The sequence below is a fragment of the Egretta garzetta genome, unplaced genomic scaffold, assembly GCF_000687185.1.
Source record: "Egretta garzetta isolate BGI_Z169 unplaced genomic scaffold, ASM68718v1 scaffold68, whole genome shotgun sequence".
Taxonomy (NCBI): Eukaryota; Metazoa; Chordata; class Aves; order Pelecaniformes; family Ardeidae; genus Egretta; species Egretta garzetta.
Window position 1 is genome coordinate 588,269 of NW_009260774.1, and position 13,097 is coordinate 601,365.

A 13,097-nucleotide genomic window follows, 5' to 3' on the forward strand; every position below is an offset into this window, starting at 1 on the left:
GTTTTACCCTCCCGGTCCCCCTCATGCCATCCATCAACTTGGGAGGTGTGAGGAGAGAGGTTGCCAGTGAAGACTGAGGCAAAAAAGTTGAGTACCTCAGCCTTCTCCTCATCTGCTGTTACCAGCTTGCTGGTCTCGCTCATCAGCCGGGGTGTGCTTTCTTTAACCATCCTTTTCTGGCTGATACACCTGTAGAAACCCTTCTTATTATTCTTTGCATCCCTAGCCAAGTTTAGCTCCAGCTGCGCCTTGGCCTTCCTGACCCTGAATCGTGGAATCATTTGGTTGGAAAAGACCTTTAAGATCAGAGAGTCCAACTGTACCTGTGCACTACTAACCCATGTCTCTAAGCATCTTGTCTACTTTGAGGCTGATTGAGGCTGCTCAAAACAGGTGACAGTTTCTTCCTGTGGCAGCCCAGGGAATCACTAAAGAAACACACGGATTTTCCACCCACTGGAACTTGAGTCTTTCTCTCTTCTGAGCAGGAATATTTAATGGAGTGCAACATGGGGTGAAAAAAGCAAGACTGCTTCTGGCAAGGTGGTTAGGATATTGTTTTAAGCAGGGGACACAGGCCTTCCCTACTGCTTTTGTTATCTAGTGCTTTGTGGTTTTGTTTACTGCTTTTGTTTATTGTTGGTGTAAGGTAAATGGTTTTGCATTTCTGGGAGCTGGGTCTGCAACCCTTGTTCTGCCCCTTGCTAAGTGGTCTTGCCACTGAGTTAGGTTACCCTTTGCATGTTGTTGTTCTGATTTTGAGTGACTTCACTTCAGAAGGGGGGCTGTGAGTACCCCCTTGGCTCAGGGGTATGTAGTGGCCATATGTAGTATGTGATGTGAGGAATATAGCTTTGGACCCTTATGGAGAGTCTACCACCCAGAGATGTGCATTTTGAGCTGTTGGATGGAGCTGGGTGTGAATACATGCCAAATCTATGGTTTCTTTGTGGAACGCAGACAGAGGTAGAGTGGCTGTCTGTCTACCCTAAATTGCAGTGGACCAGAAAGCTGCCAATGTTCCAGACAAATACTTCCTAGCTTCTGGGATTAACCTCTAGGATAACTAGACATGTCTAATTTAGGTATTAACAGGACTTAGGCAAGCTTAATAGCTGCCTGGATCTTAGGCAGGCAGGTAGCATCCACTCAGCCTAAATGCTGATAAATGCATCAGTGTTGTTCAAAGAGCTGACATGTTTCTCTGATGTTGTATTTTGCTGTAGAATGAAAGCATTAAAAAATTAACTAGAATTATTATTACAATTGGCTGTATATTTAATTGCAGGTAATCAAAACTTTGATCTAGTGAAAGCACAAGTAAAGGCAGGGAGGAGACACGTAGCACACAGTGTAGACTGGAAAGGAATAGCATCAAGCTATATTCACTGAGTAGTTTTTTCAAGGCAGCTTCTTTATAATTTGCACATTTGGGTGAAATGGAGTTAAATCTAGAAAATAGCCAAGTTAATAAGAAATGCATCTTAATTTGTAGAATCATACAGTACAGATCAAAAATGGCTTTTTTCTGCTGATGTCTCTTGATTGTATTAATTTTAAAACCAGACCCGAGATGGGTTTTAAGGTATGGGAAATGTTCCTTTAGGGAGCCAGTTCCACCTATTAAATTTCACTTGTACAATGAGGGTGGTGGCTTAGCAACCAGTACATTTATGGGCTAGCTTAATTAAGATGGTTGTTCTTGATTGTACCTGAGTGTAAGGCAAGTAGCTCTAATGCAAAGCAAATTTGCTGGTCTAATTTTTCTAAGTTCTTTTTCAAGAAAAAGCCCCCTACAAATAACAAAAGAACTCCCAAAAAAATATATTATAAAAGAATGATGAAGTGCTGGGGGGTCAGCGAAGGAGTACAACAAAAGACTGAAAGAGTTTGGTTCAAAGCAGCTGATCTTTTTAATAGGCTTAAAAATCAATTATTTTAATTTTTAGCATACGCTATTTTCCCTCTTTCACTATCTTATCTGTGTTATTTTGAATATTACAAAATTTTAAAATCACATCCTGGCTTCTGTCTGGCCTGCAGTGTACATCTCTTCCTATAGCTCTAGGTTTGGGTTTTAGGGGTAGAGGTCTGCTATAGTACAAGAAGGGGGTTTAACAACCAGTTGGAGGGGGAAGGTGCTGAAGTCTGTGTCAGCAGAATGTCAAAACCAGACTGAGGATGGTGTGGCATCTGAGGAGCAGAATGGTGTTGCATATCCCACTGGGGACTGGCATTAGTCTTTTGCATTGGATTAGGAGTACATGTCAGAAGCACTCATCGCCACTCTACTTGGTTCATGTCTTGGAGCCTGTGAATGGGATCCTTCTCAAGTAACCCTAAATCAGATGATGTGCTCTGGGAGTACCCCAGTGTGCCCCAGCTGTTAGCAGGTAGCAAGCCCATGGGACAGGTTTTTCCATAACTTAAATGTGGATTTTAATGCCAGACTGGATAGGTACCTTTCCACTGCTAAACTGATCTCAACGTGGAGATGACAAAACAAGGTGTGTTCAAAGCATAAACCCATCTCTTCCTAACACAGAGCATGCTTACTGCTAGCATGATTTAATGGGTTGGTTTAGTATTTCTCCATTGACTAGGGGAGCTGTGGGGGAGAAAGCTCATAAATAATGCCCAGTGAATATCCTTGCCTTTTGTGTTGTAGCATGTAGGAGAGAGTTTGGGCATAAAGATGAAAAACTATGAATAAGACTATACTTTGAATTCATTTGTATATTGGATTCCTGTTTTCCTGTGTTAGTATATTTAGTGTGTTAAATGTCTATTTTCTTTTAGCATTCGAATAGCAGCATGTCATATTCAGATGCGGGGTGAATGTATAAGATGTGTAGGATTGCAGTTGTTTTCTTTAGATTTTTCTGCTTTTCTCTGACTTGCAGAAATGGAGATGGACTAAAATACTGCAATGAAGATGAATCAAGGACAAAATTATTTTTTGGCTTTTTTCTGTTAAACGATCAGTTGACTTTTTCAAAGCTATCCTGGAAGCTTAGGAAGTGGGGGAGAAGTAATTAGCCCTGTCCCTAGCATTGTGGTGACCAGTGAATGCATTACCTCTGTCTTGAAAATGATATGGTTTGATTTGCTTATATTTACAGTCTTAGGAAAGTGGATTTAAGATGTTCATAGTTGGGACATGATAGCATTCTTTCACAGCACAATGGAAAGCATTTATTTCTAATGCTCATTATTTACCTGTGGATATTTGCAAACGATAGACACTAGTGTGATAATTGTGGTACTAAAATGTGTGAATCTTTGTGTGTGTTCTAGGCTGACCTATCTTTGTACAATGAATTCAGATCTTGGAAGGATGAGCCTACTATGGACAGAACATGTCCTTTCTTGGACAAAATTTATCGGGAGGATATTTTTCCATGTTTAACCTTCTCAAAAAGTGAGGTAATGGAAATAGTCTAACTGTGGTAACTGAGGTTTTTCCCTTAAATATGTTACATTAAGCCAACAGACTGTATTAAAAATGTTTTCATATGAAGTTTAATAATTTTTGTTTCATTAGAGTGTGACAGTTCACTGTGAATTGCTGAAGTTTAGTCTGGAGTATTGAAATGATGATTTTTTTTTTTTTCTTCACTATTTCATTTATGCAATTCCAGATATGGCCTTTTTAGGTCTATTCCTTCAGATGTTACTCCTATCTGGCAGAACCCGATGTTTGTAGGAATGGATGGTGGATTTTTTCCTGATATTTCAAAGATTGTTTTGTAGAAATTGTGTCCTGTCACTGTCTCTTGTTTATACAGAGGGCAGTAGAGACCAATATATTTAATTTTGTGGATCAGCTTTCTCTCATATTGGAGCAGACTGCGAGCACAGTCTGGGTGTTGTCTTGGAGAGGTTTGGGTACAAGAATTGACTTTAGGATTTGATGATTCAACAGGGGCAGTTTGGGAATATGGTTTTAGATGAAACGAATCATGAGACTTTTTTTCCTCGTGTTATTACCATATGCTCTCCCATACAGAGGAAAGACAGGAGTTTCACCCATCCTGGGAATAACGTGGAACCCATTCCAGCTCCAACTGCTTAACTTAGTTTTTGCTCTTAAGGAGCATTTACAGGCTGCGGTTGGGATATCAGTCTCTAGTGGAAAGGGACCATATTCTTAGATCTTTATTTGAAAAAATAAGAATAACAAATTTTAAAGCCCTCAGACTTGATATTTTTTCCACCAGTAAAATGAAACACCTCACATGGAAAATGCTGCATTTTCTTCATAATGTTTATCTGTTGTTTTTGTGTGGTGTTATGTTTTTTGCCATGCTTTTCATCTACTGTTACTTGCTGGCCATAAGCATGCATGATCTTTTAGCTAATTGTATACCCGTTCATTATAGTTGGTATACAGCATCGTATGAACCTCTCCCACTGAAAAAGTTTACTTGGTTACTATGGGAATTAAATTTCTGCAGTATGTGTAAGTAGGCCATCCTGTTGTTTTTCCCAGCAACTTAATTTTGGTTTTTTCTGCTTCAGTGATGATATAATTACTATAGATCTGTATTTCCTCTTAAGGAAAGAATGAGGCTTCTAGCACTTGTCAGTCATATCAGTTATTGTTTCCAGATGCTGTGGGTGGTGACCAACTTCTGTTTTCAGTTGAATATTGATAAACTTAATGTGCAGTTAAACCAAACAATAAACTACACATGTATTGTGTTTTTGAATAATTGGAAATGGAGTTACCTGAATGGTTGAAGTATTGCATTAACTCTCAGTAGCCTCTTGTGTATATGTGTAGTGTTTTGCTTTTGGGAGATGGCAGAGAAAAAGTATTTCATATGAGCTATTTTAATAGTAACATTCTGGTTTTAAAATATTCAAAGTACAATAGAAAAATATGTTACTCAGTAGGAAGGAACCTCGGCACAGAATTATTTCACTAACGACATAAATTGCACCTTCTTTTAAATCAAGTAATGGCTATTACATAAACAGTAGTACTGGGCAAGTGTGGAGTCCAATGAAGCAAAATGAGCCTATTTCTAGTGTCTTATGATTGTGTGTTTATAAAGAATGAACATAAAGACCCTGAGCAAAGTTGCACTTTGTTTCATGAAGATGATGATTTAACTAGACTAGTGTTTGAAAGTTGCAGCTGGCTTTTCTATATGTTATGTTGGCTTTTCTACATATTGTTCAGTCTTACTTGTTTGAACATCTTTCTAAAGCTATCTCTGGCTGAAAAACAGTGACCTAATATTTACTTGGTTTTTGCAAGATGAGGAAGCATGCTGCATCATTTTGTGTTTCCATAGAACACTAAAATTGGAGCATATTTTTTAAATAAACAAAGTTTGTGCCTTATCCAGCCTCTGACAAGAACGCTCCATGTACAAATGTATGTGCTATTTGGGCTTATGAGGAATGACTGAAAATACAGTTAGCATTTTAAACATGCTTGACTACATTCCCAGCTGTAAAAGCAGTTATCTTGCCTCAGGGAGGGCAGGGTTATTTGGAGGGCAGAATTTGAAGAGGAGCGTGGAAATGGGACCTCTTGCCCACGATGAAAGCAAAATATCATTTGTAATTGAATTTCTGTTTGGTGAGTTGATTTTCTTTCGGTGTTCCTAACTTTACAGAAGAAATATGTCACTGCTTTGAGGCAATGGATAACACAGAGCTGTTTTTAACTGCTTTCTAAATTTCTCTTGCAGTTGGCCTCAGCTGTTCTGGAAGCTGTTGAAAACAACACTCTGAGCATTGAACCTGTTGGCTTGCAACCTGTTCGATTTGTGAAAGCTTCTGCAGTTGAATGTGGGGGACCAAAGTATGTTAAGCTAACAGACATGTCTTGACTCATTTGAGATAACTCTTGGATTGAAAAAAAAAACCTGCCATCAACTGATCACCTTGGTCAAATTTATGTATTTTAAACTTCATTGCCAAAAATCTAAGACTTCTAAATTGCTGTTACAAAATTTTATGGGGAAAGTAGGCAACTAATAAATCAAACTTTAAAAAAAAAGACTAATATAGAGCAAATCTTTAAGACAAATTCCCTTTTGGGGAGAGCTGCTTACTTCATTTATGATGCATTGACTGCAAAAGTTACATGCACTTGTTTGGAGAAGACCATCCTCATACTTAAAACGTATGCTTTTGAACTAGTGGCTATCACCTGGAAAGTGTCATGAAAGAAATGGGTATTGAAGTAGTACAGGCTGAATGTCAGACATATGGAGTATTTGTGGCATAAGAAAATTAGGGCATACATAGCACACTGACAAAGGTTGCTGAAGAATTTGAGAGGACATATATAGAGTAAATACTCTGAATTTGAGCAGGAGGAATGTAATGGAGTGGGAATGAAGGTGAAGATGAGTTTGAACCTAAAGCAGGAAGTATGCTTGAATGACAGGAAGGTTATTTTAGAAATTTTGGAAAGGTCCTAAAGGAATCTGAAGCAAGACTTCTTGTTAGGTACTGATACAGACATTAGAGTTAGGTGGGAGGGACTTGCCTGAGGCACTGGGACTTTGATGGATGTGGAGAAGGAAGGGATTTGTAGCATGCTTTAGTGTGTGTTACAGCTAAGCAATCAAGGTCAGTGTTCATCTGGAGCCTTCCAAATCATGAGAAAGCCTTGACTTTTCTGTTGAAGATCTTTTGGACAAGTTGACAATTCTCTCTGTAATACTTGTTTTGACAGAACTCAATTTTCTGATAGAAAACTTGCATCAAAATGTTTTCATCTGGCTCTTGAGATATTTTTTTTTCCTTATAACTGTTGGTTTTTAGTTCTTTTCCCTCTGTTTTTGAGTGGAAGAGAAAATACATTTAACATATTTCAGAATTTTTTTACTTTCTCTTTAAAGAAGCTGTATAAAATGAAAACCGTGGTTTATGACTTAGTATTTGATCCTTTCTAGCCTACAAAATTCAGGCATTTGTATATTCTTCAGCTTACTTCTGTCACCAGAAAGCACACTCTTTGAGCTGTAACAGCCCCTTATCAGAAGGGCCCATCACCAATAGCGGAGCTACTCAAGGGGTGGTGATTTCAAGTCCAAACGAGCTGCATTCTGTGAACGCAATAGAGATTCTGTACAGCCAGAAGCCACTTAAACCACGTGTCATGAAAGAGCAACTGGCAAATTGGTTTAAAATCATTGTGGTTCAAGCAACTTCCCTAAGTCTTGACGTGGTGAAAAATTTACTCAAAACCAGGAGACTCAGTTGCATCATTCAGAAGTTTCATGAGATTTTGAAGCTGTTTTCTCCAGTGTAATCCTTAAGTAGCTGACTAGGTATAGATTAATGTTTTGAGATGGCTATGCACAAATTGTAATTTAGTTACTTTAGATGTATCAAAAGGCAAGGCATACTCCTTTCTCCCCTCTCCTGCTGTCGTGTAGTGACAACAACTCTTGTGCTATTGCTTGTAGATAAGTAATATGTAAGGAATATGCAGTGTCTAAGTATAATTTGACAGCAAATGTGCTTTGCCTTATTTATGATTACTGGCACTGAATGGGAAACAGGTGTTCCAGTTTTTACTGAATCAGAGTAGCAGTTTCACATTTTTTATTTTTATACAGTGCAAGGCACTATTTTTATTGAAACCGTGTTCTTAAATAGGTAACAAAACATAGACAAACTGTAAATAAATAATATCAAAAACTAGAGTAATGTTTTTAAAGGAGTTATTTTATTGTAGAGTTGCCTGGTTGATGGGGGAACAGATGCATAAAATAGCAGGTAATAGCCCAATAGCAAAATAAGGAGTGGAGGGTGGAGAGCTGTGATAATAATGGTGAAGAAAGGTTCTTGATATACAGGAGTTATTGAATGGTGCCTGTGATGGTGTGTAGTAAGTGCTGCTTTAACAAAAGACAGCTGGGTTTCCCCACAGGATTTGAATGATTGTCCTCATGGGGAACAAAGCACTATGCTGCACGTGTGCTGTACAGCACAGAACTGAGTCATTAGTAGTAACTGTCATGCCAGCATTTAACCTGGTATGATGGAAGATAGCATATAGAAGGTAATTCTATAGCCAGAAGGAAAAAAGGGGTTTATTTTCCTAGCATTGAAAGTCTGTCTTCTCACAAAAGCTTGACTGAAATTGTGATCAGCTTGCTTCAGCTACTGCAGGATTTCTTGGATCAACGGACTCTGTCAGTCCTCATAAATTGCTATGGAAAATCATATGCACTCTTCAGTTGTCTCCTGTCTAATGTGGTTCTGTGGACCAGCTGCAGGCTATTTAAAAGGGCCTCTGTGCCACTGTTTAGAACCACAGAAGCTTAGTAATTTTTGTTTCACTTTTGAAAGGCAGTTCTTGGACTCCCTGAATTTGTGAGGTAGAAATGGAAGGGAGAGGAGCCAGAAGCTTTTAAAACCAATGAAACGGTGGATGCCATGACAACCCAGTTCATCTGAGATGGTGCGATATAGAAATTCCAAATAAATTAAATTCCCATTTTATTTACATTTATTAAGATTGTAGTAATAGCAGTTTCTTCAAGAGATTCAAACCTTTTTCTAAAGAATGTTGGAGGAATTTTTTTAAATTCTTTGCCTTTTCCTGAATTGTTTTTTGAGAAGAATTTGTGGTGACTACTGACCTTTCCTTACTCCTGAATAAGACGTACTTGCAATACACCAGAAGTAGTGAATCTGATTATTTTACTATCGCTTTTTATAATGGTAATGGAAAGCATTATTGCCAGACAGCCTATTTTCCTTTGTCTCAAATTATTTTACACTCTGAATATAAAATATGATTGCAGTTTGGGCATAAATGCAAAGCTGGTCATAGAATGCATCTGAGAGAGGCTTCAGAGAATTGACTGCTATTCTGTAGGGCTAACTTTTTTAATGATGAAATGCAACATCAAGCAGAATTTTTTAAACATCTGTTTAAATGTTGGCATCAACTGATAATTTAAACAATGTTTGTTTCACATATGAAGAGATAATTAAAGAAATCCCACTGTTTCAGAGTTGTCAAGCCAACTCAAATTAGTGAATGTGGAAGTATGTGACCAGAACTGACGGAAGTTTTTAAAAATCAGAAACGTATCACGATGCACTGGTACTGAAACAAAATTAGTCCTTGTGCAATTAAAATAATTGACAACATAATGTAATAATTGGAACTTGTAAAATGAAGGCAGAGACTCGGGTTTCTGTGCCAATATGAAGCAATTACATTAACACCTTAAACACATGCAGGTGTTTAGGCATTATTGTCAGATTTATTAAATTGTGCAAACTTTGTATCTTGTAGGAAATGTGCTCTCAGTGGACAAAGTAAGTCATGCAAGCATAGAATCAAATTAGGAGATTCAAGCAGTTACTACTACATTTCTCCTTTCTGTCGTTACAGGGTAAGTAGATTTACTGTGATTCTATTTTGAGTAGTAGTTATTTATATATTTTTCCATACCATTATACAAAATTATATTAACCAGCATTATTTTTACATGGGTTCAGATCACTTCTGTGTGTAACTTCTTTACATATATTCGATACATCCAGCAAGGACTGTTGAAGCAGCAAGATGGTGAGTAGGAAATGATATTTGACATATTTAAATAGAAATTTACATAGTACATGTGCTGAAAACTTGCAATCTGTCCACAATAGCAGTGACCTGACATTACAGGAAAGCTATCTGTTGGTAGTGTCATTGTAATTATGAGAATTTGGTGATATCCTACCTTCCAGTAAATTTTTTTTAGAACAACAAATTTAAAAAGCAGTGATTTTTAGTCCATCTAAAACCTCTTTGTGTTATTCAATAATAAATTTTATGAAAAATTCTGCAACGAGAGGAGTCAGTCACAGCTTTTCTACACAGTATTCAAAAATGAAGGCTCTTTCACAGAGTATGAGATACTTTAGAGCAAGGAAACTTGAGTTTGCTTTGAACCGGGCCATTTTTTCTTCTTTCACATGGTGTTTTGGTGCGTCTTGTCATTTCGTGCATTGAAAATTCAGGTGGCCCTTCTTGTCAGACTGTCTTTCAGGGAGAACTGGCAAGGATGACAATATTTTTGCGGGGTTAAATTGTAAAAAATAAACAGGAAACCATACTTTACTCTGAGTGCAGCTGAGAAATGAGGTCTTGGTCATTGCTGTGGCATGGCAAAGTCTCTTGATTAGGGCTCTGGTTATAAATATATCTGGCAATGTAAGGCTTGATTACCCCCCACCCCAAAAGGGAAATGTGTTTTCCACTGTTATTGCTTCAGGCTGGGTTTGTTGTTTTCCCCCCCTGCCCCGAGCTACCTGGTCGCTTCCTTCTTGTCAGAATAGCATATCCAGCAATTGCCTGTTTAAACTCTGCGCAGTAATTTGGAAATTTGCTTAACTGTGCTCTTCAGTTTCATTATGTCCATATAAAAGATGACGGTTATGAAAATGTACAGACTGTACACCTAGTTACTTAATTCTGGAATTTAAAAATTTGTTGCATGTTGGAGTTGTAGTTATTGGTCTTCATTTGCAAGACTATTTTACCTATTTATCACTATAAATTATGATGAATTGATTGTGTTAAACTGTCTACAATTGATTTAATAGTATTTCCTGTCCAGGTCAAAGAATATTGCCCAACAGGTGTCAGTCCAAGGTTTTTTTGAAACAGGCCATATCACTTAGGCTCCTGGATTTGCTAAGCACAGATAGTGGAACAAGTGTCATTAATCTTGTGTCAATAGTTAATTAAAAAAAATTGCTTTCACTTCTAAATTTTCTAGTTGAGTTGCATTTCTGAAAGAGTAATACAACACTGTAATGTTTATGGATGTTTGTGCTTTTCATTCAGTCTTTGAGTCTGTGTGGATTGGCTTCGTCCAGAATTTGGCTACGATTAGCCCCACTTTGATCTACCTCACCTATAGTCACCTCTTCTGGTGTTTCCCAATTTCAGGAGCTCAGTATTTTAGCTACACACAAATCTTTTGTTTCTGTTTCTAACCTGAAGCATTCCTGAGGTGACAGACTGTTCCTTACAAAAAATAATGCTGTTAACTTTCCTTGTCAAAGGAAATTATTTTCATGGAATTCACCAGAAATTAACCTATTTCATATGCTAAATTATGTTTAATAAAACCTACAGGTTGTGGTAATTTTTCCTGATTTACTAGCATTGCAGAAGACCCTGACATTGTGGTATTTAAGTTTTAAAGGATCTGTATAGTTTCAACTAAAAATTGTTTACTTTGCTATTTAGGTAAAGAAATTAAGTTAATATTTTTTCCATCAAATAGTGAAATGTTTTCAGCATTATCAGAATTACTTAATTCTTCACAAGAAGTTTTGAAAACACTTGAGTTTGGTGTTTCAGCTCAATTGTCACCTTTACCATTAAAAACATAGAAATTCCATCCATAGCTTTACGTAAATTTTTCAATAATACCTTTACAGAATGTAGGCACTCGTGATAATTGTCTGCATAATGCATTGCATGCATTTCTACTCATGCACCATATAATTTTTGAGACAGAGGTCACTCTAAAGTGTTTTTCGAAATATGGTAAAGAGGACCTTGTTGCTCTTTGTAGTCATTCTGCATCATGATGTCGACTGCATGGAAATTACTTTTGTCTTGAATAATTATATACTCAATAATTTCGACTTGTATTGCTATGGTGTCTAGAAGCTTAAGGTATGCACTCAGCTCATCAAGTTTAGCAAAATACAGACGAAATTTTTAAAAAGGTCTTTTTCCTCCCCAATTTACTGTTGCTGGCAGATAACTGATAGAAAAGAGGGAGGAAGAAAGATTACAAATGGAAAAAATTACACCAAAATTACAGATTCTGTGATGAAACAATCCTTATCCAACAAGTTCTACTTTGTTCTTGTAGTCTTTTAATTTTACAGAAAATGAGTCAAGGGGCAGGGCAATTAAAATAAGAAACTGCAATTAATTGAAGCTGACAAGAAGTACTGATGTATCTTTGTTCCCCAATTTAAAAATAAATCATCTAAAATTTTGGGAATTTTTTTATAGGACCATCATTTAGAATTTTTAAAATAAATACTTTAACAAATTTTGTCACAACCGAGCACAAATGGCCCTCGCACACATTCATCCTGGTTTTACTAGATGTTTGTGACTTCTGAAGTTCCCCTAAACTGGCATACAGTGAGGCAGCCTGTCTACATCGGTTGAAATAAAGTATGAATTCAGTATGTTTAATGATATTTATGTCTTTTTTTAGTGGATCAGATGTTCTGGGAAGTTATGCAGCTGAGAAGAGAGATGTCACTAGCAAAACTTGGCTATTACAAGGAAGAGCTCTAAATCTTTTTACTCTTGCGCATGCATGAACTTCATTGAATATACATAACTAAAATTGCTGAATCTTTTTTTGTCACTTGATATTTATTTCCACAAAGTGGGTCCAAGATCTTTCTCCTTTTGCAGATTGCACTAAGAAGTACTGTGATTGTTTTAAACTGACCTATGCTGTATATGCGTACGTATAATACTTAGTTGAACAGATGTGGTAAGCACTTGCAGGTGTATTAGTGATTGTAATTTACATTTAAAAACAAAACTTCTGATTAAAGTGTTAGTCTGAAGCAGTGTCTGTCTTCCATTCTTTGGGATGCTGAATGATGTGAACCTCCCTAGTAAGTCATTCCAAAACGTAAAACTGAGGTGATTTTATGAAGAGGGAATAAATGCCTGACACTTTCTTCACTGCGGTGTTTTGCAATGTATGCCAATACAGTTAACAGACCATTAGGGCTACTTCGGATTCTTTGAAGTACTGCTTTCCTATATTTTTCATTTTTAAAACAATGTAAGAATATACAGTGAAGAGTCAACAGCATAATAAATCTGGGTATCATCTTTCTAAAGGAGGGTGCTTTTCAAATGTCAAGGAACAATGAAATTACCTTCGTCACTCTTTGATTAGAAATCTGGCCTGGCCCCTGACCCCTTGCTAGAAACTTTCTCTTGCCCTATAATTTTCTTTCATTAGAATTTTTTCATTCCTTTAAATTATTTTTTTTTCCCCCCTCCTGCTTTTTTGGGATTTCCAGTTTCCAATGTTTTATATGTCAGTTTCCCATAGCTGTCC

The 13,097-nt window shown here is 37.1% G+C and overlaps 1 protein-coding gene across 1 annotated transcript in view; it reads left to right on the forward strand.

Moving 5' to 3' along the window:
• The window catches only part of LOC104132917 (RAB3A interacting protein), a 25,735-nt gene extending 13,425 nt beyond the window's left edge, over positions 1–12,310 (forward strand). Inside the window, exons 6-10 of the mRNA XM_009646264.2 lie at positions 3,298–3,426; positions 5,706–5,818; positions 9,284–9,383; positions 9,490–9,559; positions 12,228–12,310. Of these exons, the coding sequence (XP_009644559.1) occupies positions 3,298–3,426; positions 5,706–5,818; positions 9,284–9,383; positions 9,490–9,559; positions 12,228–12,310 (495 nt within the window). The remainder of the gene's footprint in view (positions 1–3,297; positions 3,427–5,705; positions 5,819–9,283; positions 9,384–9,489; positions 9,560–12,227) is intronic.
• Positions 12,311–13,097: the final 787 nt, after the last annotated feature.